Raw genomic sequence first — 27,678 nt, 5'->3', positions numbered from 1 at the left:
AAGTGGTCAGCGGGGATGCATTTCAAAAGCAGAACAGATGTAACCTCTTTAAATATCTGATATTCTCTTTGCACATCAGAATTTTGTAACTGTATCTCAGGTTTATTGATCTTCAGTCCCTTGTGCCTTTATCTGCACCATATCCATTTCTTAACATCCTAATCATCTTGATGTCTTTGTTAACTGTGTACTTAAACTGTGCATTTGGACTGCTATTGTGTATGTTTGTGTATTTTTGTCCTTTTGTTGTTGTGGCAAGGATGCTTATCTATTCAAGTCATTTTCTTCACTCATACAGTCAATGCCTGAGGTGGAGTTTGTTCAACTTGGACATATAGATTTTTACATTTTTTCATAAATGCTAGGAGCCACACCAGACAGGCAACTGTTAAAGTTTTGCAAACTCCTGCAGATAACTAATATAATGCCACAATAATCCCGGCACCTTACAGTTATTTTCTTTTGGAGCCAAACACTAGAAAATCGCATGGATCATGGCTTTCATCTCCACCTAACCTTCATGGCCGAAGTGGTTTTGATGGCTGAAATTGCCAAGGGATTTTAAGTTTCACCTGGATTCACCTGGCCAGTCTGAGTCACAGAAGGAGCAGGTGGTTTAAACGTTGTGAATATTGAGTCGAGGTTGTTTTACTAGAGAAGATCTGCAGTTATTCTGCCGCAGAGGCTGCGTAATATCTGAACAGAGGGATCCACTGTGGCTGTGGTGCTTTAATAACTGAGCTGGCAGTGCAAGGCAGCTTATACACATACAGGATGGACACACACACACACACACACACACACACACACACACACACACACACACACACACACACACAAAATCACATTTGGTCAACCTTTCTGCCCTAAGCTCTGGCTGCACACACACACACAAACACTGCCACACACTCATAGCCACCTAAAGGAAGCAGATGGAGGTCAGTTGGGAGACAGAAAAGTGGAGGTCAGCAGGTGTTTTGTTTGGTGCTGCCAGCCAGGTTCTGCTAGCTTGCTATGTGCAAGTGTTTGCAGTGTGAGTGCAGCTACATTAAATCCACTTAAGCACATTTACATTTACATATTGGTTTAATGTAACACATTTCTACTGCTCGTCATAATCATGCTTGACTAGAAGGTCTGAATGAGTCACATAAACCCCATCTTTATATACAAAAATATCAATGAGATGTGCACATGCGTGAAATAACAAGTTTGGTATGTCTGTGTTAAGGAAAGAATCCTTGTTTTTTTTTTTTACGACAGATATTGTAGGCATGAAATCTATGAAGGGGTATTCATTTACTGTAATAAGCAGCTGCATGAAAGCATGACAGAAGCCTGTGGGTCTAGGGGCCCTTCCAGACTCAGGATGCAGTGGCTGGGGCCAAAAAAAAAAAAAAAAAAAAAAAAACATGCATTGGCTTTTGGAGAAACCAAACCCAATATAACACTCAAATGGGTGATGACATTAGCTGGTGATGACACTGCTGCACAGGACACTTGGCAAACTTAAGACCTCAAAAATTAGGATGATTTTGAAACTAAAAAATACTGTTTTCCAGCGATGTTGTTTTCTGCATTCTGGTGACTTTTAAAGAATGAAACTAACAAAACAATATGTACACTGCAACAGCATTTTTATGTTGAATACTTTTAATTTTACTTCCAATTCTCAAGACAGAATACAGAATAAGTTGTATGTCTGGCATGAACGTACATAAATCTCTTGCATAAAGTAATATTCATCAGTTTTCTTTCATTCATTTATTTTTTCTCCTGCCCCTAACAGAAGATTGATATTTTATGAAATGCATGCCCTTTCCTTTAAAATGTTCCTTAAGAAATTGGATTGGATTAGGAGGTCTGCTGTTGCTGTCTGGGTGGAAACAATAGACTTCTAGAGTTGTCAGGTTTATACACACTGCACAGTGTCAGGAACAGGTTGAGATAATGAAAAGGGAAAAAAAAGGTGTGAAAATCTGTCAGAAATCAGGAGAGAATATGGGAGAATTGTAATCCTGTGAGGAAATAGGGAGAGGGCAATGAAAAATGGGGAAGTCAACTGGAAAACTTGGGAGGGTTGGCAAGTAAGCTCCACACTCAGCCTGAAATATCACACACCATGCACTATCAAGGTGGAGCTCATGGAGAAAATGATACTTTGTATCCTCACTTTGTTTATTTCGTGATTCAGTGCATCTAGCTTGCATCTGTATCTAGCTTGCAGTCTTAGCTGCAAAATAATGATCTGAGAAACTCTCTTTGCTTTATGTCCATTTGTTGGAGAGAGAGAGCGCATGCAAAGTGCTCCATGTTTATATTTTTGACTGCAAGTGGAAATGTTGGTCTGATGGTGGCGAGAGAGTTAAGGTCAGGGCAACCAAAGATATGAAGATACATGCTTAGAAGCACTTCTATATGCATAATTTCTTGGACCAGCATGAGGAGTACACACCATTGTCTTAGATCAAAATTACTGATGCATTGGCTATTGAATATAAATGTATTCTAGCACACAAATTTCTATATTATGTGTAACTTTATTCATTTCCTAAAGGGAATGCATCATGTGCCAGCCAAATTTTCTGCATTAACATTTTTCTTTCAAGCTTCAAAGTCTGTGGTATGAAGTCAGAAATATCTGCCAGAGGTTAAAAGGGTATTAAGTTCTTGAAAAACTTTCGGTTTTCAAAGCTCTCCAGTTTGGGAGTCATAAAACTCATATCCTCTTTCTAGAAAATGAGGGCATAGAATGACAGAATGCACTTCTTTTCACACTCTGAATGAAAACAAAAGGATAGAATTTTCTATTAACTGGGTCTGTTTGAATAGAGCAGAGAATCTGAGGGAAATGAGGCCGCAGGGGGCAGTGTTTTAAAAAATAATGCAATATAAAATAAAGAAGTTGCATGACTTCAGAATGAGTCATCCTTTTTTTGCAGAAAATGGTTTTAAATGTTTTATACTTGAGAATTCCACCTAAAAATGTTGGAAATGAAAGACATATCTCATGTTTTCATAGACGACTAAGGCCTCCGAAATATTAATTACAGGCGGTTGAACTTCAATATGATTAATTTATCATAGAAGAATTTCACTTTCATGACAGGAATTATCTTGTAAAGCTGAGGTGTCCGATTTTTTCAAATGGGCAATCTGTCATTTTGGAAGGTAAATCAATTCATATTTATTTATGCTGGTCATGCAAATTCAACCTCTTGGAGCCTCATTGTGGTGTCACGTGGATTCTTACATTAAAAATAAAAAAGCATTTAACATACTGTGTGTGTGGGTGTGTGCATGTTTGAATGTATGCTATTGTTGTATCATCACAGAGACTGATGCAACCAGTGTTACAATGAAATATGCTTTATCCATTCATGTGGAACTGTGACCTGCACACACTTTTCTATTTGTGGCTTGCACACTTGTGAATGATGCCTAGCACTGAAGAGAGACATGACAATACAGAGGCTGCATGCAAATAAGGTACCACAAGTTAAGGTGTTCTAAATCTTTGACTGTGTACTAAGAATCAGTATATTTAGTGCAATGTTAATACAGTTTGTGGTATTTGTTGGGAAGAATTAGGCTGGGTGGCACCAACAAGGAATAATTTTTAACCCTGATTAAATCATGGCTCAACTCTAAATTATTTTGGACCAAACTTTAACTGTCTTAAAATCACAAAAAAATTAGATTCAAACATTTCTTTAAATATTTTTTTTTTTTTTTTGCATCAAAGCTTTAAACTTTAAACTTAAAAAGTTAAAATGTGATTGAGTATTAACTTTAAACTTTCATTTGAAGAGGTTTAACTCTCTTTTCTCAAAGAAGGAGAAATTAGAGCTTCTCTGCCAATTCATCATCTGTATGTTAATTAGAATAACTTTTTAGCAGGTAGAATGATTCTTTATCATCCAAATTATGTGCTTCGTCTACAGTTTCCACTATTAAGAACGTGATGCACAGGACCAACACTAACTTGCCATCCTTTGTTATTATCCCCTCTGTATATTTTCAGCCAAAAATACAGCAACGAGTCTGATTGTTGCACTGTGAACTCTAATATGATGTGATACAGTAGAATTAAAACTGTAATTGCTCTGATTAAATTAGATAGTGATGAAGGAACAACTTACGCTTCATCTATTTTTAAAATTTCTTCAACACTGACTGTCTTCCAAACTGCATTATAATGGTCAATTTTCTGTTTATGCAATCATAGCAAATGGCTTGTGGCTCAATACATTCACACCTTGCTCTCCACTTCCTGGACAACAACAGCAAGCCTGGAGAAAGGCAGTCTGCCGCTCTTATTCATTTAGTGAGACATTTTCATTACGGGCAATTGTGATCAGCACAGCTGCTTAATAGATAATGTGACTGGCTGCGAAGATTATGATTAATCACCACACCCATCCCATTTATATTCCACTTTGCTTGCACTTTTGCTAATATATATAAACATACAGTACATAAACAAAAGTATCATGGATGCTTGAATGGACTCTCATTGTCTGTATGCACATGATCTAACATTGCAATCAGGTCATTTAAATAGAGCCCTTATATCTGTGTGTCCATGTTGTGTGTGTACATCTGTGCATGCACACACATCGCTGTATGAGTGTGTGTATGTCTTTGTGCCCTGCTGGTGGCAAACAGTGTGGGCTGTCCTGAGGGAGGAGTATTCTCAAGGTCCCTGGTGAGGATGTCATCTTGTCTGACTCAGCCCACAGGGACGGACAAACTCACAGGAGACTCACTCGCTCTCTGCCTCATTGATTTAAATGCCGTGGATATTATGATGAACTGCAGCGGTTCACCACAGAATTTTCATCCTCTAATTACCATTCAGTGAATATATCTATAGGAGCGTGTGGTAAGACAGATTTGCTCGAGACAAAAGGCTAGAGGAGCAGAGTGGCAGCCAAGGCCAGTATAGTTCTCTTTGTGACATAATTCCTTCATCTTGGCTTCTGACCCAGTTCTGTCAAGGGGTTTCCTTGGCTGTATCACAGGGGCCTACTGACACAGCTCTGCTATAACACCAGAGCCTACAGAGAGACTAATTCCTGTTGATGTGATTCAAACAAATAATGCACTAGAACACAGCCAAACTCAGGACTCACTAATGTAAGAGTCTATTCTGGTTCAGTACAGTGAATCACATTTTCTGTTATTTTTTACATTCTTGTTTTATAGGGATATGCAACATTTTCCTACATGAGTATAGACTCATATGAACATAATCTCCTTCAATCATCTTAAAACCCGCTGGGATTATTACTTTGCTGTGCTCGGGATGCTTTACCAACCCAAAACATCCATATTTGATATCCTGGGAAGGAGGCACAACAATAAATTATTTTGGTGCATTTACAAACAGCTTGGACAAATCCTTCTGATTCTACCTTTAATATTTTCAATACTTATTTTCATCAACTTTATGAAAGCAAATACCATAAAATAACATATTGGATTTCTTCAAAGGTAGAATGTGCCATTCAAAATTTCCAACAGATGGGAAAGTCGCAAAAAACACACTTCTACATCAGAAGATTATGCTTTTCAACCAGACTGGCCAAATTTATTGCATTTGATGGGGAGAATTTAATATGAATTTATGAGATCTGCCAGTATGAAATACATGCACTACCTGCAAAGCTCACTCAGCGCTTTATAAACTCTATCAATATAAAAAGCTGTTAGCTGAGGCACAGAGGGATCAGAATATAGTGTGTAGCTCTACGCTGAAAACTGCACAAAAGACATTAGAGGCTAACGATTGGATAACAGACTAGCTTATTAAAATCACACTGCAGGACAACAGCCAACCTTTAGCCATGCCTCTGCCCCGTAAACAATGTCTTTCTGTGGAAACAAAACTCCCCTTGAATAGGTACATTAATTGGAATTCAATTAAAATATTCTATGGAGTGAAGCTGTTCCAACAGGCTGAAGATGAGTTAATGGGCTGCTGGAGCATTGGATCTTTAATGACATGCTCCAGAGACCACGGCCATTAAACAGCCATACAGTGGATATACAGCAGCATATACTGTAGAACTTCATTGCACGAGTATTCTGAAGTCTGGAGGTAGCACTACTTTTTTTTCTGTTTTCAATAAGGAATTCTTGTTTGTTGGTAAAACACAGTAGTAACTGAAGTTAAACCTTTATTAAACCCACAATGTATACGTTCTGCTGCTAGAGGTTTCTCTTACATCAAAAACAATAACAAAGGACAACAAACAGCCAGCATTGCTCATAAAACTCTCTGATGTGACTCTGGCAGAAATTATGTTTACGGTAATGTATTTATGTTTTATTCAAGATGTTTAGTCACTTTCCCTGATATCCTTCCTGTCTTTCTGATTTCTCTTGATTCAACAATTGTTGGAAACATTTCAAATAATGTACATAGATACACAACTCAACAAAATGTATAACAAAGGTCTAGTGTTTTTTGGACAGTTGAATGCAGAAATGTCACATATTAACACTTTAAGGCACACAGTTGATTTAGAGGACATAGGGGATCTTGCTCTTTTATCAGATACCCTGTTTATCCCATGTTGAGGTTTGGTGAGCTGGCTGCACTCTACCTGACAGCTGATATATATTTGAGTCTATGCATTACATGTTACAATTTACAGAGTACCCCTTTGAGTGTTTATCATAGAAGTGAATGCCTGAATGAGAGAGAGATTTCGGCTACGGCCATTCACTCTCTCACATCCTCCTCCTTTTCTGTTTCTTTTTTTATCCTCCCTCTTTTCGTCTTCCCTCCTACCTCTCTCTCTGTCGTCTCTTTCTCTCACACATTCAGAGATTCTCACAGAGATGCTAAAATTAGCAGCATCCATTTCTGCACCAGCACAGACTCCAGAGGCCTCCGAGCAGGAAGCAGAGGATGCATCAAAGACTTCATTAAGTAATGCACATGCACATGTGTGCACACAGACACACGCACACCTACACACAACACACACACACACACACACACACACACACACACACACACGCCTCTTTTATTCTCATTCATTCTTTCTTACTTGTGTGCAACTGAATGCTTGCACAGACAAGCATGCCTGCATGTACACATACACAGAGAAACACAGACCGACAAAGCGGGACATTCTGGCCTGCCTCCTTCAGGGTGTCTCCGTCAGCCGCCCTGACAGTTCTGCGTGCCTTCTTATGTAAGCAGGTCATTCTCAGTTACTTCAATTTATTTGAATGAGAAAAATAGGCAGCAATATGGACTGGCTCAGTACACCTACTCCTACCACCTCATTATTGTTGTTCATTGTGTAAAGGCACAAACAGTCCGTGCACGAATGAAGGAACGTGCACATGCACATACATGAATGTGTGTACAGCCAGCAGAGATTATACTGTGAGCTTGCATACACATTCTGCACCCATTAGTGCTCTTATCTGCAGCTTTTCTACTGATCATCTCAACACACACACACACACACACACACACACACACACACACACACACACACACACACACACACACACACACACACACACACACACACACACAGGCTCTGAGACAGGAAGTGTCTTGGGAATTAAAGCACATGTGCTGAGTACTTTTCTTACAAGACAGTTGCCAAACACCACATCAAAGATGACCCGAGCAAAGCCTTCAGTTTCTGGCATTTCTCTAACATTTTTTAGCTGTGAACATGCAGCTGAATGATTGTTCTGTGACTGAGCTTTAAAGAGAGCAGTGAGCCGTTATTAGAATAATTAAATCCCATGTGGTTTCATTTCGTTCTTTCACATTTAACCAATTATCTTTTATTTTGTAGCAACACTGTTTTTTCTAGACCACGGAACACAAACGTGTTAGTATGTGCCAGACACGTGCATGTGCCTATGACCAGACCAATATTAAATAACTACTAACTTATCCATTAAAACTCATTGTGGTAACAGTTAAAACTACACTAGCTTACACTACACGATAATTCATCAGCTGCACTTCTATCCCCACGTGAGTAGAAAGAGCTGCCAGCCAGATATTAATTTCAAGTGAAAATATAAACATGTAATGTATTTACTATAATATCTGCATAAGCAGGCTGAACTTTTTGCAGGTCGATTTCACCATGAATTGAATGTCTATCATCATATTTTTTGATGTCATGACCCTAAAAAAAATCCTCAAACAAAGTCCTCAGCTTGAATAAAGTGATCCATCTGATTAAATTAGTTAGTATGACTCGTCAGCTATATCATAAATATAATTTATTGTGCTGTGTTGTTGGTAATGCGAACATACGCTCAGGATGAAAACTCCCTCATCAGATGGCCTCATGGGATAGAAAACATATTTGAAAATGCTTACATCTTGGCTAATTTCTTTTTCAATAAATTTTGACTTTTGAACTTTACAACACTCGGGAGTCATTGAAAACAAATCCTACACAGCCCCCTCTGGACTCTAATTCTACAAACAGTATATTACTTACAATATTATTGTAGCCTAATCTTTATCTGCAATTGTGCAGAATACCATTTTTAATAGACTGAATAGACATGCAAAGAAAAAGCTGTGCAGCATTTGAGAGTGAATTTAGAATACAGAATTAGCATTTTAGAAAACACCCACGTACCCACATACATGGGATATTATGTGTGAGTAAAACACAGAATCAATCAATGAAATTGGGCTCTGCTTTCCAAGTTGCAACTGGCACCATCTGTTTTTAATATGGTTTTACAATCTATACTGTAAAACACATTATGTGGTTTACAGTGTGCATGTGTGCACCACAACGTTAGGAGGTTTATGAGCTGTCAAACTCTTCTTCATTTAACTACTAGCCCGTCTCCACTAAAACAAACCTAGAACCCCAACAGCCAGCAGGACCAACAAAAAATGAGCAATAATTCATACAAAGTGCCCCTTTGAGGAACATGACAGTCATGTCCTCCTCCTGGCACGTGTCGCTGTGGGCGCGCAGTGATGTACTGACAAGAGCAGGCGAAGCAAGTGAAGAGGGTTCAGGCTTAAGGAGCGAGAAAGAGGGTATATGTGACTGAGTGCATCCATGATTCTTGTCTCCTTTTGTAACACGGACACCCTCAGGCTAATCAGACACACATACACACAAAAACACAAACACACACACACTGCCCAAACCTGCTGTGACAGCAGTCAGTAACACTCTAGGTGGTCACATGTCCAGCTGCCCTGACTCAGATATGCACACAGAAACAGAGATCCACCATTGCTCTCTCTCTCTATCTCTTTATTGATCTACTTTACTGTGTATATTATCCTTCATAAAAGTGAAAAGACAAATGATCTAAAATGTGCTGTTTAGCAAAAGCCTTATAATCATTTAGAAATAATAGCCTTGTAGCAACTTTTGTTTAGATAATTATTTCTGCACAAGTAGTGTTCAATCTTTGCTCCTGAAACTAAAAAGGGTCCCTTTATTTAGTTTTTGTTGATTACTTAAAAAATAACATAAGTTTTATTAATTTTAGCATTAATTGATTGCAATATGTGTCTGTATGCTGATGACACACTATTCTGTATTATTTTGCTGAATACAATAAGCTGTTGATCCTGTGCAACTTCCTTCCCCTCAAAATTTTATATCCTCCTACATTATTTGTTGATGAGACTAATGCTGCATTCATGTGCTCCTCGGATGGTCTCATTTCCCAAACTGAGAAGTTGTTCTTCCGAAGCAATTTTTTTCTTGAGCTTTTAAATTGTAATGTGTTTAACAACATGAACACTGCATCAGTACATTAACTTAAAGAGCTAAAAATCTTTACCTGACTTGTTATCAGAGTTAATGTGAATAAATAACTTTTCTAACTAATCTATGTGGACTACTGGTTACAACCTAATGCCATATTACTAATTACATGTGAGCAAAAAAAATGGCATGCAATATGTGAATTATTAAAATGATATCAACCAAACTTTTACTCTCTTCTGCCATGTCTCTGTGTAAATGACTGACAACTGACAACAACTTCTCAAGTCATGTAAGAAAATTTCTGTTATCTTCCTGAGTTGTTCTGACTTGAGGAAGTGTTCATGTGCATTTTTCCAGTCCAGAACTCATTTTTCCAATTATTACAACACCACATGAAGGCAGCATATGTACATGTTCTCCTATGGGAAAGTATCATTATAATTTACAGATATGCTCTTTGGGCTCCAGTAAAAACAGTCCCATGTTCAAGGTTTTGAAAAGATGATGATTTGCTCACATTAAAGGCAAAAATTTTGCAGCTAATTTGATCGGAGCGCTTTGGACTGTTCTAATTTCTCGAACCAGATTGCTGGATTACCACAATCCTCTTTACTTAATTTACAATGTGTCAGTAGGTTGGATTTTGGGCAAAATCTGCTGGTTTGTGTTACAACAGAAAACATACAATACAGAGGTCATTATTCTTTCAGTAAAACAGCTTCAGAGAGTATTGTACTGTCAGATGATGAAACAAGGTTGATAGATGGACTCATTTTCAAGACAACATCCTATTTATGAAAGCAATGCATGTCTGAAAATACACATCTTTAACAATGGTGTGATATAGAGGCTACTGGTAGGCTTGACTGCTGCCTCTTTGCTCCTGCTGTCTTCAGTAAATCTTACACCAAGGTTAATTTTACAAGAATATAGTGCATGTTAAAAATGACACACATGGGATCAAGAAAAAGAGTTAGGATTAGTGATTTAATGTAAATCTCAGTTCACATTATCCAGACATCTTCTTGCTGCCTTATAGCTACTCATTAACTCACCACAAAAATGCACATCCATCTGTGCACACACCTCCGAATCTACACACGTCTCATTAAAATCTGACGGACGAGCACATTTATATGCATATAGTCCATAAATGTTCTGTATCCCAAAAGCAAATCACATTTAAAACCACCTCATACCTCAGAAACATGTAAATGTTATATGCACATGTATGCTTCCAGGTTTGCAGTGTCTTTACTTGGTACCTGGTCACCATAGCAACTCGAGGTGGCTTAACACAGAGAAAGCAGCAAATATGTGGTGTGTAGATGAGAATAAATCAACAATATGGTCTTTTGGTGCTTGTCTGCCTTTACCCTTACACACAGTCTAAAGAGCATTCCCAATCTTTGACCTCAATCAGATCCCAGCTCCTTTTACAGCTCCCTCTCTACCTCTTCTGTCATCATTCAAGTAGCAAATATCACACCCTCTGTCATAACTAGTTATACTATAGAGGTGGTTCACACACTCATCTTGGACTGGAAAGGATATGTATGAAATGAAAAAGTTATAATGGGGCCACTACCTTCTCCACCCAGGTCAAATATAAATTCCTATAAAGCATCAAACAAATCCTCCATACAAAAACTGTCCAATCATACATTAACAACCATAGCTTGGTGCTGCAGGCCTGTTGAGATTTTCATTTCTCTCAATGCTGATGTGGGCTCTAAAGGCTGATTTATGCTAAACATTAGCTACAGATACGGACTGAGCCCTCTGTCTGTACCCTGGGGTCACTAATTTCATATTTTTGCATGTTTTCTGAAAGTTTCAGGATACAGATGAAATGGAGAAGTACCTCTGGTAGTCGTGGGGGCAGTGAAGCATTGTAGCCAATAATTCATGCGAGACATGAGACATGACCACAGGACATGACAAAGACGTTTGCTGTCAAGACAGAGATTGCGATGAATATAATGGCAGCGCAGACTGCTGCCCTCTGTAATGCTGTCTTAGCTTTTGCCTCTTTCTCAAGATTTACATTATTGCAACCCAGCATCAGAATGTTTGTTGCTATCAGAAACTTTTGACTTTTATTCTTCTTCTTTGGCAGAGCTCAACAATAAGGCTTGCCCACTTGCCTGGGCCAAAATGCTATGTCAGGCAAGTAAATCTGGCAACTCACTTGCCTGACTGCGCAAATGGTAAAAACTATTCATCTATTTTTATAATCAGTTAAAGTTGGTTTACACCCTTCAAATCTGGAGATTTCCCAATTTTCTTAATTTATTATAACATTTTTCACGTAAGGGAGCATAAATGACTTTAAGAAGATTGACACTGTATCTCATGAGTTTAAAGTGTGGTGTCTTTTATGTATTCCGTCAAGAACCTAAAACATAAGACCACATGTTAGGAATGGAATTGAAGACATAGCATCTCAAAAATCACTGCCAGTTTCCATGTTAAATATACCTCCGCTATCACTATACACTGCATATGAGCAATGTGAGAAATGGAACCTTGGCAGGCGTAGCAACAGTAACTAATAAGGAGGGCACGGCTTAGCAAAGGGTGAACTGATCACAAAAGTGAGAAGAATTTGGTAACCATGAGTACACTGTGTTCTGCATATTAATGTCATATTGCATGATTTCTGAGTAATAAAGCTCAAAAAGCCTCCTTGCTTTTTTGAGACCTGAGTGTGGCAAACTCAGCTGAGTACTACTTCAGAGTCCTAACCCAGGGTGCTACTGTGCACGTGCGCACACACACACACACACACACACACACGCACACACACACAGCCGTTTAACATTCAGTCCCATTAACTCCCTTCTGCATTCCACCTTCGCATCATATATCCTGATGTCCTGGGTGTTTGATCCAGAAGCCTCCAACCTTAAAAAACAGCTAGTTCAATAACCTCCAGGAGGCGTGTGCTGCCTTTTGGGAGGTGAGATGGAGATAGAGGGGGTTGGGATTGAAGTCAAAATCCACGTTAAAACGAGGCACATCTGTCTTACTGCCAGCAGAGCAGATCTGAGATTTATTGCTTGATCACTGAGTCTCTGCTGTCTGTGGAGACTTGACAAAGTATATACTAAACTATTGAAGATTAGAAGAACACTGAATTAGATTTTGTGGCATGTTTAATGTTTAAATTAGGCAAACATGGCTGCTACAGAATGGTGAATTACCACTCTTGAGTAATTAGTCATAGTGGAAGAAATTGATTATTTTGGTTAATGTTAGATTATAGGTTGTAAATCACGTCTTTTGCGAAATTACTTTTTTAAATACATTTATCCTATGCACTGCAGATAATCTTTGTCTACAGTACAGCATTATACAGCTACAATGAGAAACAATAAGTTCAATACTGTGCTTACACAAACATAAACAAGATTACAGGAAAAACTGAGGAGTTAGTAGTTTGTAATGGCTGATGTGTATCTATAATTATGGTAAATTTGGGGGATAAGATTAGAAGATAAGAACAGGTCACAAAGTTGTCCACTAGTCATGCAATGAAATATAAAATTTGCAGCATTGTTTGTTAACGCTCCATTCAAAGTTAGCCCCCTTCTCTCCAACTTGAAGAATGAGACCAAGGGAGAGAGGCGAGAGGAGTAATAAAACATGTAACATGTAACAGTGGTTACATTCTAATGCACAACTAAACACGCCCATGCTGCTGCACAAACTGAATTTTGTGTAAAATATACCCAAAGTGATCCTGTTTGTATGTACATATATGTCTTTCTGCTGCTCTCATAGACAGAGAGCAGAAGAGAGAGACGGAGAATGTGATTTCACTGTGGGTCACTGTGTTATAATAGAATCCTGACCTCAAAACCTATGAGCTGTATTGGCTGGGAGTTACCACTGCCCAAGGGCTGGAGCCCAGAAATGCCCCAAACATGGGAAAACATGAGTAAATGAGAAAACACTAGCAGAGAGCAGGATCTCTGCAGATACAGTCATGACTACCCACTTCTAGGGGTCATAAGTGATGATTTAGAGGGGCTGTGTTGTGTGAGTCTATACATTGTTGAGGAAAACGCTGCAGAGTATTCCTTTAAATCTGACTAAATTGAATACTGAATTATAAATCCCTTTGAAAGTTAAATGTCCCATAAATAATTTAAAAGTAAACTGTCTCCACTTTTCCTCTTACTCCGTATTCAACTGGACACAAACGTACAAAAATAAACATACACAAAGTTGCACACAGACAAACCTGAGAATCTCATCTGTTTTTGATTAAACCATTGATCAATTGTTTATCTTGATTAAAAGAAGCTCCACTTCCTCTTTAATGATCAATAGAGTGTAACAGAGGGAAGTGTAATCTAGATAGGCAGCAGAGCTGACCACAGCCAGACACGGCCGATAAACAACACTGTGACATGAGCCAATAAACAACACTCAGATACAGAGAGGTATAACACAGTAACACTTAACACTGAGCAGCAACACAGAGTGGGGAGAACAACAAATTGCAAATCCCCCAATTCCAAAAAGTTGGCACGCTGTGTGAAATGTGAATATGAGCAGAATGCAAATCCTTTTTGGGCTCTTTTCAATTTATTACAGTGCAAAGACGAGAGCCATATATCAACAACATCCAGAAACACAGCTGATTTCTCTGGGCCCGAGCTCATCTGAGGTGGATTGACAGAAAGTGGAAAAGTGTGCTGTGGTCTGACGAGTCCACATTTCAGAAATCATGGACAACATGTCTTCCAGGTTAAAGAGGAAAAGGACCATCCAGATTGTTACCAAGACAAAGTTCAAAAGTCAGCATCTGTGATGGTATGGGGATTTGTTACTGCCCATGACATCATGGTTAACTGTCATCCAGATGACGTCTTTTTCAGGGACATCCCTGCTTATTCCAGCCAACCAATACCAAGACACATCCTGCATGTCTTACAACAGTGTGGCTTCAGAGTAAAAGAGTTCAGGTATTAAACTGGCCTTTCTGCAGCCCAGATCTGTCTTTCATTGAAAACGTGTGGCACGTAATGAAGTGCAAAATACAATTATGGAGATCCTTAGGTCATCTATCAAGCAACAGTGGAAAGTAATTTTGCTTTCAAAATTTAAACAATTAGTGTCCTCAGTTCCAAAACGCTTACTGAGTGTTGTTAAAAGAAAATACGAAGTATCACAAGTGCCCCTGTCCTAACTTCTATGGAAAGTATTGTAGGCATCCAATTGAGAATCGGTGTATATTTACAATAAGTATATCAGTTCAAACATCAAATATCTTGTTTTCATACTGTATTCAATCAAATATAGGTTGAAAAGTGTTTGCAAATCATTGCACTCTGGTTTTGCTTATGTTTTGCACAGAGTCTGATTTTTTTTGGAATTTGGAAGGCTTGTAGAAATAATCCAGACTTAATGAATAGCTAACAAGCAGTTACAAATTCAGTGGTAACTACTCAGGATGTTGTGTGACTTGTTTTAAAGTGTAATCTATTATTCTTCACCAACACCCCATCAGTTTGTAACGTTTATCTCCAGCTCCCAGTAGATAACTTAGACAGACAGACAGACACACACACACACACACACACACACACACACACACACACACACACACACACACACACACACACACACACACACACACACAATCAAGAGACGTCTCATGAGAAGCCTTACTGACCTTCCATTGCATACTTCATGTCCAGGGCGAAGAGGTTCCACGTGATCTCAGCGCTGATGTGGCCCACACTCAGTTCCTGTGGAAACCTGGTGGAATTGAAACGGATTCCAATCACACTCATTTCCGTATAATGACACGCTCGACTGGGTGGCCTGATGGCTTGGCCCAGCCTGAATCTCTAACAAACGACTTAACAGATGTGCAAGAAGACATGGTTGGTGAATCTCATAATCTAATAATCCCCCATCATTTCCAAACCTGGTTGAATTGGGGCGGAATGGAGACACATGCAGAGGGGCTTAAAGATGAGGGGGGAAAAAAATGCAGCAGAAAATGACAGAGCAAAGGAGGGAGAGGAGGGAAAGGGTGGCAGCCTATTTGGAAGTAATCTGCTATTTTGAATGCTTATAGATTTTCAGTCAAAGCTTGAATGTGAGATGTCAATGGTTTAATTATCCGTATCTTCAGACAGTGATGGGAGGACATTTATAGATGACGAGGCCTTGGCCTGAGAAAGGTCAATTTATCTGGAAATGTTTTACTTTTGCAGGAGACCGCCCAGTTCGCAACAACAAACACATTTGTCTGACGATCTCTGTTGAAGTAATAATCATCTGCTCAGCCAGGACACTCTGACAGAAACCAATGATCAAGCATGCGCACACACAAACACACGCACACTCATAAACTTTCCTCTCCCCAACCTTCAGCTCATCCTTTTATGGAGCAAAGGAACAAACACTGAGACTAGGAGGCGGATTTGTGCTCCCAATGGCAAGTGGAGAAAAAAGAAAAAAACAAGAATCCCAGAAACAATTCCTCCCTCCTTCATCTCTATCACTCTGAGAATCTTCCTCTCAACCTCAGTTATTCTTCAGTCTCATCGTGCACCCACATGGTGTACTGCAGGCGAAGCAGACAATGAAAACTCTGCATGACAAAAAATGAATGTAACATCTGCAGCCACTGTGCACGGCTGTAGAGATGGTTTACAATCTACTTCTGTGTGGTAAAATAAACGATGTTATGTGGTTTACAGTCATCATGATGAGTATTTCAGGAAATAATCTCTAAAGCTTCTTATCCTTTACACTTTTAAAAACAACTGCCACATCCAATTTTACATTTCCAATCATAAAATAATTCTGTAGATCAGCCTATTGGCTCAAATAATGCCAGGCTAGATTCCCGAGTAAATATCCTCAGCTCAGAGCAACAAACTAACATTTTCTTTTCCTCTGGCAGCAGATCCCATTATTTAAAGGTAACAAGTCCACTCCTGGGTTTATTGTGAAAAAGCACCAGAGTTGCTGTCACTCTGGAACTTGACCGGGAGAATGTGGAGGAAATGGGCATGAATATTGCAAATCTATCATTAGACAGTGTAGGAGAGAAAGCTCAGGGCATAAACAGAGTCTTAATAAGCATCGTAAATCAGCAAGAGGAAGGAGAAAAGAAAAAGGGGGAGGCGAGAGTATATGAGAGGATATGTATGAGCAAGACAGAAAGAGAAAAATGCGCTTCATCTCATTTCTTCTGTGGCGAGCTGCGCTCCATTTTCTTCAGGTGGTGTAATTTGTTTGATTTTATTAACCAAATCATTGGAAGGACACAAATACAAACATCTTTGCGCACCCCTCAACACCAGCACCACAACCAGCCCGCCATCCTGTATTTTTCCTTCTTTTTCTTATTTTACAAACAAGACTCTCATCTGTTATATAATTCAGCAACACTGTTTCCCTTTTATCCATCCATACCATGGCTCACCATACAAAGCATTTTTTACTGCTGCCTTCTCTCCGTGCCTCACAGCCTTCGTGCGCAACACTGTAGTCATTCATGTCTCCACAATCAGTAAATACATTTTTCAAATTGACAAGTTAACTGATGGACAGAGAGGCTTTTTTCTTTCCCCTCACATTCTTAAAAATAACAATTAATAAGGGTTGATACTTTAAGAAACTCTCTGCCTCGTCCATTTCATTCTTTGTGATGAACAACAAAGCAAGAATAGGCCTTAATTAAGCCAAATAACTAAATAAATACAGTGCAAATTTCCGTTTCCCCTGTTGTTGTCCCTCAGTATAAATATTAAAAAAAGAAGTAAATATTTGAAAGCTCAACCTCTCTCAACATGTTAGGTATTTTCAGTATGGTCATGAATAACTTTAAATCTAGTGTAAAATTACATGCATATATTTTACCGCAAAAGCGGGAAAAGCAACCAATTAAGAACACTTCAACCATGTTTTTGATTAGACTGCTTGATGAAAAGCATGCATGGCATGATAAAGAGGTACATACTGGTTAATGACTGGGGTATAAGCCGTCCGGTCCTCATCGATTACAGACACCATTAGAGTGATGAGTTTTGGCCAGAAGTCCAGGTTCTTTATCGACGGACCCTGCTCGTCTCTGGGAATGTCCTGCTTCCGACTCTATGAGGAAGGAAATTAGGATGGTGAGTCAGAAAACAGTTTATTGAGGGTGAAGCAGCAGATGTGATGATAAGGCAATTTGGATTTCAGTTTGTAGCAAAAATAACAAGTTGTCTGGGATCACAAAGAGAAGGCCAAACAAAGATGGTTGTTGTTGTAACAGACTTTTTAACACATTAATATCATCTGTATTGCATGTCATAATATTATCTTGTCATGTCATTTTTTTGCAGTTGATAAAATACTTGCAGCTCATTTGAATTGAACTGAATGAGAAGTAAGGAACAGGAAGCTAAGCTGTATTTTCACTGCAGGGTAAGGCTCGGCTTCTTGCTCTTTTTTCATCTTTCATAATATTTTTCACCTCCGTCGAGGTTCCAAGTCCTAAAACCTGGAAATAAGTTAGCATATTAGCACTTTTTGTTACATTGTCTGAAAGTAAATGTTTTTTTTTTTTGTTGTTTGTTTTTTTTAAAGAGATTTTGGTTAGATGCCTGAAATAAGGTCTGCTGTTATCACAAGGACAGGAGATTTTCACAATTTGTTCTGCAACATAAAATGCATCAATACATAGCCCACTCGTGATTTTTGAAGCTTTGACATGTCTTAAAAAAGGCAGTTGCAGACAAGTGTTTAAATGACATTACAGTGGATGTTGTGGACATTAAGCATCATCATGACAAACACTAATCACTTAGCAGTGGTCACGTTGAGTCATGTAACTTTGGCGTCATTCATTTACAGGCTAACATTAGCTTTTTACTTCTGGCGATTGCATTTATGTTTTCAAAAATCATAAAAGTGGTGTTCATTAATTAAGATTATCTCACTGAACAAAACATGAAAGTATCATAAACAATTGTTTGCAAGTCAGCTTATTTTCTGCACTAATCCAAAATCCAATGGAAAAATCCCATTGGCTATTTGTGGAGGGAACCGGAGTGAAGCCAACTTGCATTTTGGCCTACAGAAATACCTCATCTCTGCAGCAGGCAATAGAATGACTGTGTTGTATGCTTGAAAAAGTAGCTGCTAAACAAGTGTTTCCCACAGATTTCTAGGACCTGCAGCCTGAAACTGCACTTGCTGTTGCCTCTTTTATTAACGGGTGTTGCTAAATCAACCACAACTGAAATCTTGTAATTGTAAAAGTGTTATCACCGTGCATTAATGTGTTTACGGAGATGCGGGTGTGCGTCACAGTGTGTTGCAGAGAAATCTCTGTGGCTGTCCTGGGGTGAAAGGTGTTGAATCTAAAAACCTCTCACTGATTCCACCATCTGTTCGCCCCACACTGAGTGCAATCACACTGATCTCCAGTCAGCAACTAACTGTCACAGTCTTTCATTCTGCCACGAATAGTTTCCACAGAAAAGCAGCAAGGCCACACACACACACACAGAGCTGTGTGCACACACTGGAACAAACTCAGCCGTACTGACAGATCTGTATCATACGCAAACGTGATTAAACGCAAACACACCCATGCTTATGTACACTGACAATGACAAATATACTCTGGACTGTGGGGACTTGCCAGCTCAAGAGGATGCAACACACATTCTCTCAATTGCGTATGTTACTCTGACTGAAGCAAAACGTATGCTTGGAAATTGCGTTAAAAATGAAACATGTTCAAATCAGTTATTGAATAATTTAGGCTGAATTATTTAACAACCCTAAGCGTACTAACGTAGCAAGAGCTGTGGAAATGGAAATAAAATGCAATCCTTAGAATCTAATCAATTCCTACAATAATCAACTTGTACTTCTTGTTTTAAATATCTGGTGGTGCAGTGGATGTAATACTGTTGCATGTCTTGCTTACGTTGCAGCTGGAGAAGCTACAGAATTTAATCTCACAGGAACAAGAAACACAGACAGGGCTTACAGCTGATTCGGTGACAGTCGATCGTGTCAACGCAGGCTTCACTACTTTAATCATTTGGGTTTGTGGCTGGAAAATTTAAGTCCATCACCCTGTGTGCCATGGCCGTGAGAACAGATTACTACTCATTCCATGGGAGGTTCTATCCTCGGCATCATATTGATCAAAGGCTGGTGAATTTCTAATTTGCATATTCACTTATGTTTGCTATGTAGCAAGACATGAAAAATGCACTGGTTTCCAATGTGGAAGCAGCAGGGAGGCAGTCTGAATATATATAACAGAATCTTCAAACTGGATGTATATGAGCCTGGATTTACATGTACCCAAGTGTAACTGATCTGCAGTATGGGCCTCATGTAGGAATTATGAACAAATTTCAGCTTATTTTTGTTTCCATCGGCATTTTTTCATATTTGGTTAGTACCCAATGTTTTCTGGGATCCACCAGTATTTACTTACTTTTACTCTTCTCTTATAGTCCAGGCACTCTTCCCAAAGCATGGGCCAACCTTGCACAAATTGCAACATAGACAAACTCAATAAATTTTGTGCCCCCAGTATGCTCTTGACAAGAGAAAAAATACTGAAGGAACAACATAAAGGGAAACACCTACATAGTTTCCTTCATAATATAGAAAAGTTTAAAGAGATGCATGTGGTGGTTCAAAGGTGTTTCCTACCCATAACCTGGTACCACTCTTTTAACAAATACACCGATTTCCTTGGCTAATAGCAATTTCCGATTTTTTTTTTTATAGGTCTAACCTGTTGATTCCGATTTTGGACAATTTCAATTTTACTATAATTGACAGAATGCACAAAAATCTTTGTAACTTTTTTAAATGTAAAATTAACTCAGATGTTCATAATAAAACACTGACTATTAAGTAACTTTTACATTTTCTTCAAAAGTGTTCCAGGTTACAGCCAGGCCTTATTATACAATTACATTAAGACTATGTATCAGAGGGTCACGAGATGTTGTATTAAACGTGATTTCACATGATCTCATGGAAGCAGATGTAAACAAACCTGACACTGATGCAGTGCAACAGCTTGCTGTAGTAAAGCTTGCAGTGAGAAAAAAAAAGCAGAAGTTAAACAGGTCTAAGGCTCACTGTTGTTCAGCGACACCGTGAGCTGCTCAGCTGCACTGTCTTCTTGTAGACTGTTTGTCTTCTCTTTATCCTGTTCTTGGAATCAGTCACTAATGCCAAATTCACACAAGTGTTTGTCAAATGTGTGTGGCTGTAACCAGCGATGTTGTGGCTGTGACATTGCTGCCTTTGTTGCTGCATGCATGACATGACCGTCACGTGGAGCATGTGTTTGAATTTGACCAGTACAGAATTGGATATGAGGTGCAGTTCCTTTCCCTGGCTGGTCGAACAGTGCATCCCTACTTTTTTAGCTTCCAAAAATAATAACTGAATTTATCATCACTATGTGAGAGTACTTGTATACAAGGCAACATAAATTGGCACTAATCCAAATAAATGCTGGCATAGATTTAAAACAAAAGTATATCAATATCACTTAAAATACCACTTTTATATTATTTTTAAAATGTTTGTGACTGCCAAATTGGCAATGATCAACATAAAAGTTGGTATTAATGATGAACATTGAAACTTAATGAAAATTAAAACTTGTTAGCGTTTAAGTAAAACTTGTTTTGATCACAAATATTTAGCAAGAAAACAAAAACATAAGGCCATTTTGATCCACAGTGCATTTGGACCTGAATAATTAAACAGTAAAAGGCGTCATATTTTAAAAGTCTTCACACATTTCCTGCCTTACTGCTTCTAAGTATTTTAGATCATTCATTATGCACAAGTTAGGTCTGACCAAGTACTTTTGAATGGATGATTGACTGATTCCATGTGTGCCGATATAGAGTACAACAGTACTGGGACTTTTAACCACATGTATCACTCTACTTTACAGGTGTTCTAATATTCATTACATTAATATTACAATGACTAACAGGTAGAAACCAGAGACAGGACGAAAATGAGGTGTCTTGTACAGCAGTGATTCAGGGCTTATTACTGTGGGATCACTGTCACACACTTTTTAATCTGACAAAGTACACAGAATAGGATACAAGAGCAGCAGTTTGAACAGCTTTTGACCTATTATTCAGGGACAATATGCACACTTTTGTGTATATCACCACGTCATGGCTACAAAATGATTTGCATAAATATAGTCTATACATGGCTTAAACAGATACATTATACTATAATATATCAAAACCGATCCTATAACAATTATAGGATCAGTTTTGATGATCAGCAGATCAATTTTTTAGGAGCTTAGCTTCTTACATCAGCTAAAACATATCTCCCCCTGATAGTCCAGCCCTCTTATATACCTGCTATTATAAAGTCCAGTGTTTTTTTCATTAACTTACAGACCACAGACAAACTTTTAGTCTCTTAAGTATGTACTTAATGCAGAAATGTTACATATATCACTTTAAAATTAAAGAGCAAGAGGAAATATAAAGCTTTTCCTTTAAGCTCTGATCAGTTGATAAAAATGGCAAAAAGCTTTTAATTTCCTTTCTTCTAAACAGAAAATTAAGAGAAAATATAAGAAAATTAAAGTGAATATTTCTGCATGAGGTCTAGTATGTGCTGCTAGAACTGCTAGAATGACTGAGAAGTGAGTCAACGTTGTTATCATAAATTAAAGCAAGCAGCCCCAAAGACAGATTTGCTTGGTCCATTAATTAAGAAATTCAAAATACTGAGCAGTTAACACGTGATTACCAGTGCAAAGAAAATTAGCAATGTATAAGTTTAGATCAAAGCAATACGAAATAAGCCTACAATCCATTTCCCCCTAATTCATAGTTTATGAAATTAGAATAGTGCTGGTTACTTCAAAGAGCGAGGTATGTCCTGGTATAAGAGGGCTGGACCATCAGGGGGAGATATGCTGCTACATGCAGCAAGATAAATTTCTCTTAAATTAGAGGCATGAATAATGAAACAAATATCTCTCCAGGAGGTGAGTCAAATATGCAAAAACCTGTCTGTGCATGTACTTTATCTGTGTGTGTGTGCGTGCGTGCGTCGCTGTATGATTGTATGAAGGACAATGAAGGTTGTGTCATCCCTACTAAATTGGATGCAGGATGCATCCCACTAAAATGTACTGTAGACTCCCTTTGCTCATCTGTATTCACCTCAAGCAGCTACAAACACATTGTTAAAGGTGATTAAGTAGCCTGCTGTCTTTTTACAGTCAACAACACACCCAGGGGCTTCACTCTCAGCTGTGCTAGGAGGTGAATACTGTACTGAACTACAATAAGAGCACAGTGGAGCTGCACTACTTCCAGCGCACTGGATGGTTGGGGCACCGGCAGAAATATTCATAACAGCCGATCACTCCTCTAGAGGGTAGCAAGTGGTTTATGTTTATTGTTTAGCAGTTTGGGGCCCTGTGTGGCAGAAATCAGCATTAGCATACAATCGGCTCCTCATCAATTCTCACAATGTGACATAAATTACAGAGTGTCTGATTGAAGGTTGTTCGTGGAGAATATGATCAAATTCCCAAGAGAAATAGCTGTGGGTGGAACTGAGGCTGCTGCAGTACATGTTAAGGCTCAGGCTCAGTGAAAATAGGTTGGATGTGTATATATTTCATGTATGGACATTCTGGGAACAAACAAAGCCTTCTTCAAACACAGTTAAATCGATCATTTGGGTATTGTCTGCAAATATGTGATAATGCCAGTGCGAGAGATACTTATCGAATCAATTTGAATTGCTCGCTCAGTAACAAGTGGGGGAGTCTTGGAGCTCGTCTGCTGCTCTTGTGCACGGCAGATGCCTGCCTCTACACGCCTGTCAAGGATCACCCACCTCCCTCTTCAAAAGCAGATTGCCTCTAATCATATGTCTACTTATGCATTAATATTTGCATAATACATACTGTATGTGTGCATATATACACTATGTACATTTCTTTCATAGATGTATGCACATCTACCAGGCATCAATCTGTGCACCATGATTGCCACTCCACATTCCTCCTGAGCCAGAGAGAAAATTATGTTTTTTCCTTGCCCTTTTCCATGATTCTGATGCCCTCTTTTCATTTCCCCTTTGCCTTGCTTTTCAAAATCCTTCCTTTCCTGCCAGGACTTAAGAAACTGTTAAGCTAGATTCCCTGTGCCCCTCCTCCCCCCCGCGTCATTTTACGCCCTGGCAGAAGCAGAGAGCTTTGTTGTTATGTTATGCAAGATGCCTTGTCGTGGCTGGGATATTTCACTGCCTGCCTGGCCACCATGTCGGCTCTTGTGTCGCTGCACTCAGTCACTGTTAGCGACTGGAGAATTGGGGTCTGTAATGTGTTCTATCCACTGAGTCAAAGGCTACCTAGTGTATGAGAACATAATAATTCATAGTCGCAGTGAGATTTGCTTTGGGCTGAAGAAGATGCCTTTTGCTTCTGCCATGGAGGAAGCATTGATGGAGAGGCTGTCAATTGTGAAACTGTGGTGGACGAAGATGTAATTAGCCAAAGTGTCTATCTCTCCGGTTTGGTAATTGCTTACAACCCCTCAGGCTGTTTAAACAAAGGAAGCTTATTATTCAACTTTTGAGCGGATTGCACACATTATCTTAAAAGACATTATCTTATGTGGCATGGAGGCCATTCTCCTTGGGAAGTAAACCGTAAAATAATCAGGCGGAGCTGCCTGTTGCCTGATTATTACTCGGGCGAGGCAAAAGCAAGTAAACTAGCACATAGAAATCTTCTTGTGTTCGGAGAGGCAAACCATAAATGAGGACTGGGTGATGCTGTGTTTCTTGAAAATGTAATTAAGTGATCTGTGAGTTCTTAATATGAGAACATGCCTCCAGCTGCTCATGGCATGCTAGTGATATATTCTTACATGAGGAGGCAGTATGGCAGGATGCTTTCATGTCAGATTTTGCATATTGTGCACACTGAAACTTTTTTTTGTGCTTATATATTACCCATCTGGACATTAGAGAGCCAAAAGAGGACTGAATAGATGGAATGGCGATTTGCATCAGATAAGTGTTGCCAGGGTGCTTGGCTGATTTTAAATGGCTCTTCAGCACAGACTCTTTCCCAGAAGGTTGAAGTCCTTCATGCCTTCAAAGTTAGCAATAGATTCGGAGTACATTTTTATTGTAAGGTAAATGTCAACCGTGATATACAGCCTGTTGATTTACAGCCACACTGGATTGAATTTATATTGTCCTGGCATTGTCACACACCAAGACAACGCACACTAAAGCTGAAAGGGAAGGTGCAACATTGGGTTTATGGCAGGTGAAGGTGATTCATAATGAAGGCATGAGGTGAAAGAGAGGATGCCAGGATTTTACCTTAAGTTTCTTGCAAATGAATTAGGGGTGAAAGTGGATGCAATAATTGTATTCAACATGAATAACTTTTTAAGGACTACCAGTATTTAAAGCTTGAATATGTAACATTTCACATTACAATATCCTAAAAAGCACATATGTTACATATTTTACTTTCCAACAATGTTCAAAACAGAGAAATTCATAAATTATTCAAGGTAACAATCCGTTTACTGCTAGCCATTGCTATCTAGTTGCTATAAGTTCTGGGAAAACATGGGTTAAGTCGGATACATCAGAGATGTGGAAGGGAGTGAACGTGACTAAACAAAATATGAATAAACTTTTATATTACCTCATCCATGAACACGGTTTCTGTTAGACTCATGTCAGATCAATTTTCATCAGCTATGGTGGTTGTTAAAAGTGAAGACCACAACTCCCATGATCCCACACTACTTCATAAAACCATCAAACTACATCTTTAGTTACTGTTTTAATGTGAGAGACCCCTAATATCATATAATGTATTATTATGCATATTGTGTTTTTAAAGGCAGATTCTTCAGGTGTTCTCCTGAATTTAAGCAAGCTGCATCAGTAAACTTAAACAGTTTTCTTTTTGCAATAAAGCAGGTACTAAGTTCCTAAAGACTCATTAAATGTGACTTATCTAGTTAGTATTGCGTCTACCTGGCTAATTAAGAGACGTTAAGCAGCGAGTTTGTAAATTAAATGTGATCGCATGAATGAGCAGAGCAGGTATGCTTCTCTTTGCTCTCATTAAATTTTAGCAGCTTGTGCTCACACTGTGTTAACTCATCAAATCAAGATCCAGAAATGCAGAAAATGTTACCAAAGAACCTTTAGAATAACAACAAACATATCAGCCAAGATTTTATTAGTCCCCTTGCCATTATCCAGTGTATGCTATCCATAAATACAAATCTCCTTGTTACAAATGGCCTTTATATAATATTTTCTTGAGTGTTTGTTTCCTCTGGATGGGCCAATAGTGGGCTGGGTTATGGCTTTCACAGCCAGAGAAGCTATAACAACAGAGACTATAATGAAAGAAACAAAGTAACACTAAAGCTTAACATTTTGCAGACAAATCCTAAACTAACCCAGGGGTGAACAAATGCATTTTTATAAATGCAGTTGCATTAATATTCAGTTTTCAACATTTGCTGTTGGTTTTTAAGATAAAGAAGTGCCTCAAGATTTGGATTTTGAAAAACTAACAAAACACATAATTTAAAATAAGAAACCAGATATAAAGGAAAAAACATTCAGAGCAGAATTTGCCTCCCTGTTCTCTTTTTTTAAAAAAGAACAATGCCTATATGATTGACGGTATGTTTAGGAAGTCAGTATAGGAGGAAGTGATTCAGTCAAGGGTTTGACTGACACATGACTCAGGTTAAACGGGTCAATCGATTGAGATGGCAGCTTGGTGACCAGACTGGATCGGTGCGCAGACACGGTGGCTGAGGAAGGCAATGATTCAGATTTGAGACCTTTGATTAAACAACCCACACTTTATAATCCAGCACCTTACCCTCCTCTTCACCTTTCTGACACAAATGAATGCACAGACAACTATAGTCCAGTAACCCTTCTTTCTCAACCTATATTTCAAAATCATGTTTGTGTATTTTTTGTGTGATTGTTTGCATCACTACAACTGCAAGAGAAACGTTGAATGAATCAGCCTGCCATAATAAAATATTAAGACTGTGCAACAACATTGTTTTTGATCCCAGACATGTTCTGAACAGTGAATACAGATTGTTACCCTCAATTCAGAGATACAGGGTTCCACAATTTAATGAGGTTAGATTAAAGAACTTGTTTATACGTCAATCTGTGAATATTCTCTTCTGTGACTGTGATGTTAAATGCAGGCTTCTTGTCTTATTTTTTGTCTTTTCTGTGATGTTGTAAATGGAGCTGATGTAAGAAAGATTTTCAGCTTGTTCTGTATCATCATCATCATCATCATCATTGTCATCATCATCATCATCATCATCATCATCGTCATCATCATCATCATCACCATCATCAAGATGTAATGTGAGCAACACAGAGTTCTCAACATTTGGCACCTATTCACTCTGTGCAAGGTGTGTGAGTCTGCAGAGTTGACATGTGTACTCGTGCAGAGGACTGACTTGAATGAGCTGAAAAGGTTGATTAGTCGTGACAATCAGAAGCTGTTTACCTGGTCGAGGAGTTGGTTGTACAGTTCGTGACAGTTATCAAAAATGTATTTGTACGTGGAGTCCAGACAGGCTTTCACACAGTCCTTCACTACCATACTGGCTCTTGGTGGACTCTGGAGCTCTTGTACCTGTACACACACACACACACACACACACACATACAAACCATGATTAAAATGTATTCCTTCAGAGTTAGGCGTAGGTCTCAGAGGAGTTTATACTGTATACTATCATCTATATTGTTGATGGTTACTTTGTCTTTAATGCATCACTATGTACAGTACCATCCATCAGTGGAGTGATAACGTAATGATATCATATTACATGTC

The 27,678-nt window shown here is 38.7% G+C and overlaps 1 protein-coding gene across 2 annotated transcripts in view; it reads right to left on the bottom strand.

Annotated features, from left to right (window-relative positions):
• The window catches only part of unc13c (unc-13 homolog C (C. elegans)), a 139,456-nt gene that overhangs the window by 37,046 nt on the left and 74,732 nt on the right, over positions 1-27,678 (bottom strand). For both annotated transcript variants that reach the window (XM_084720181.1, XM_084720178.1), the window contains 3 exons: positions 27,349-27,477; positions 17,737-17,870; positions 15,430-15,515 (listed from right to left, as the gene is read on the bottom strand). In XM_084720181.1, the coding sequence (XP_084576307.1) occupies positions 15,430-15,515; positions 17,737-17,870; positions 27,349-27,477 (349 nt within the window). The remainder of the gene's footprint in view (positions 1-15,429; positions 15,516-17,736; positions 17,871-27,348; positions 27,478-27,678) is intronic.

The sequence above is a fragment of the Lutjanus erythropterus genome, chromosome 1 (genome assembly GCF_056507025.1).
Source record: "Lutjanus erythropterus isolate fLutEry1 chromosome 1, fLutEry1.hap2, whole genome shotgun sequence".
In the NCBI taxonomy this organism is placed as follows: Eukaryota; Metazoa; Chordata; class Actinopteri; order Lutjaniformes; family Lutjanidae; genus Lutjanus; species Lutjanus erythropterus.
The sequence above is the reverse complement of the archived record's forward strand: the minus strand, read 5'-3'. Positions and strand labels throughout refer to the sequence as shown.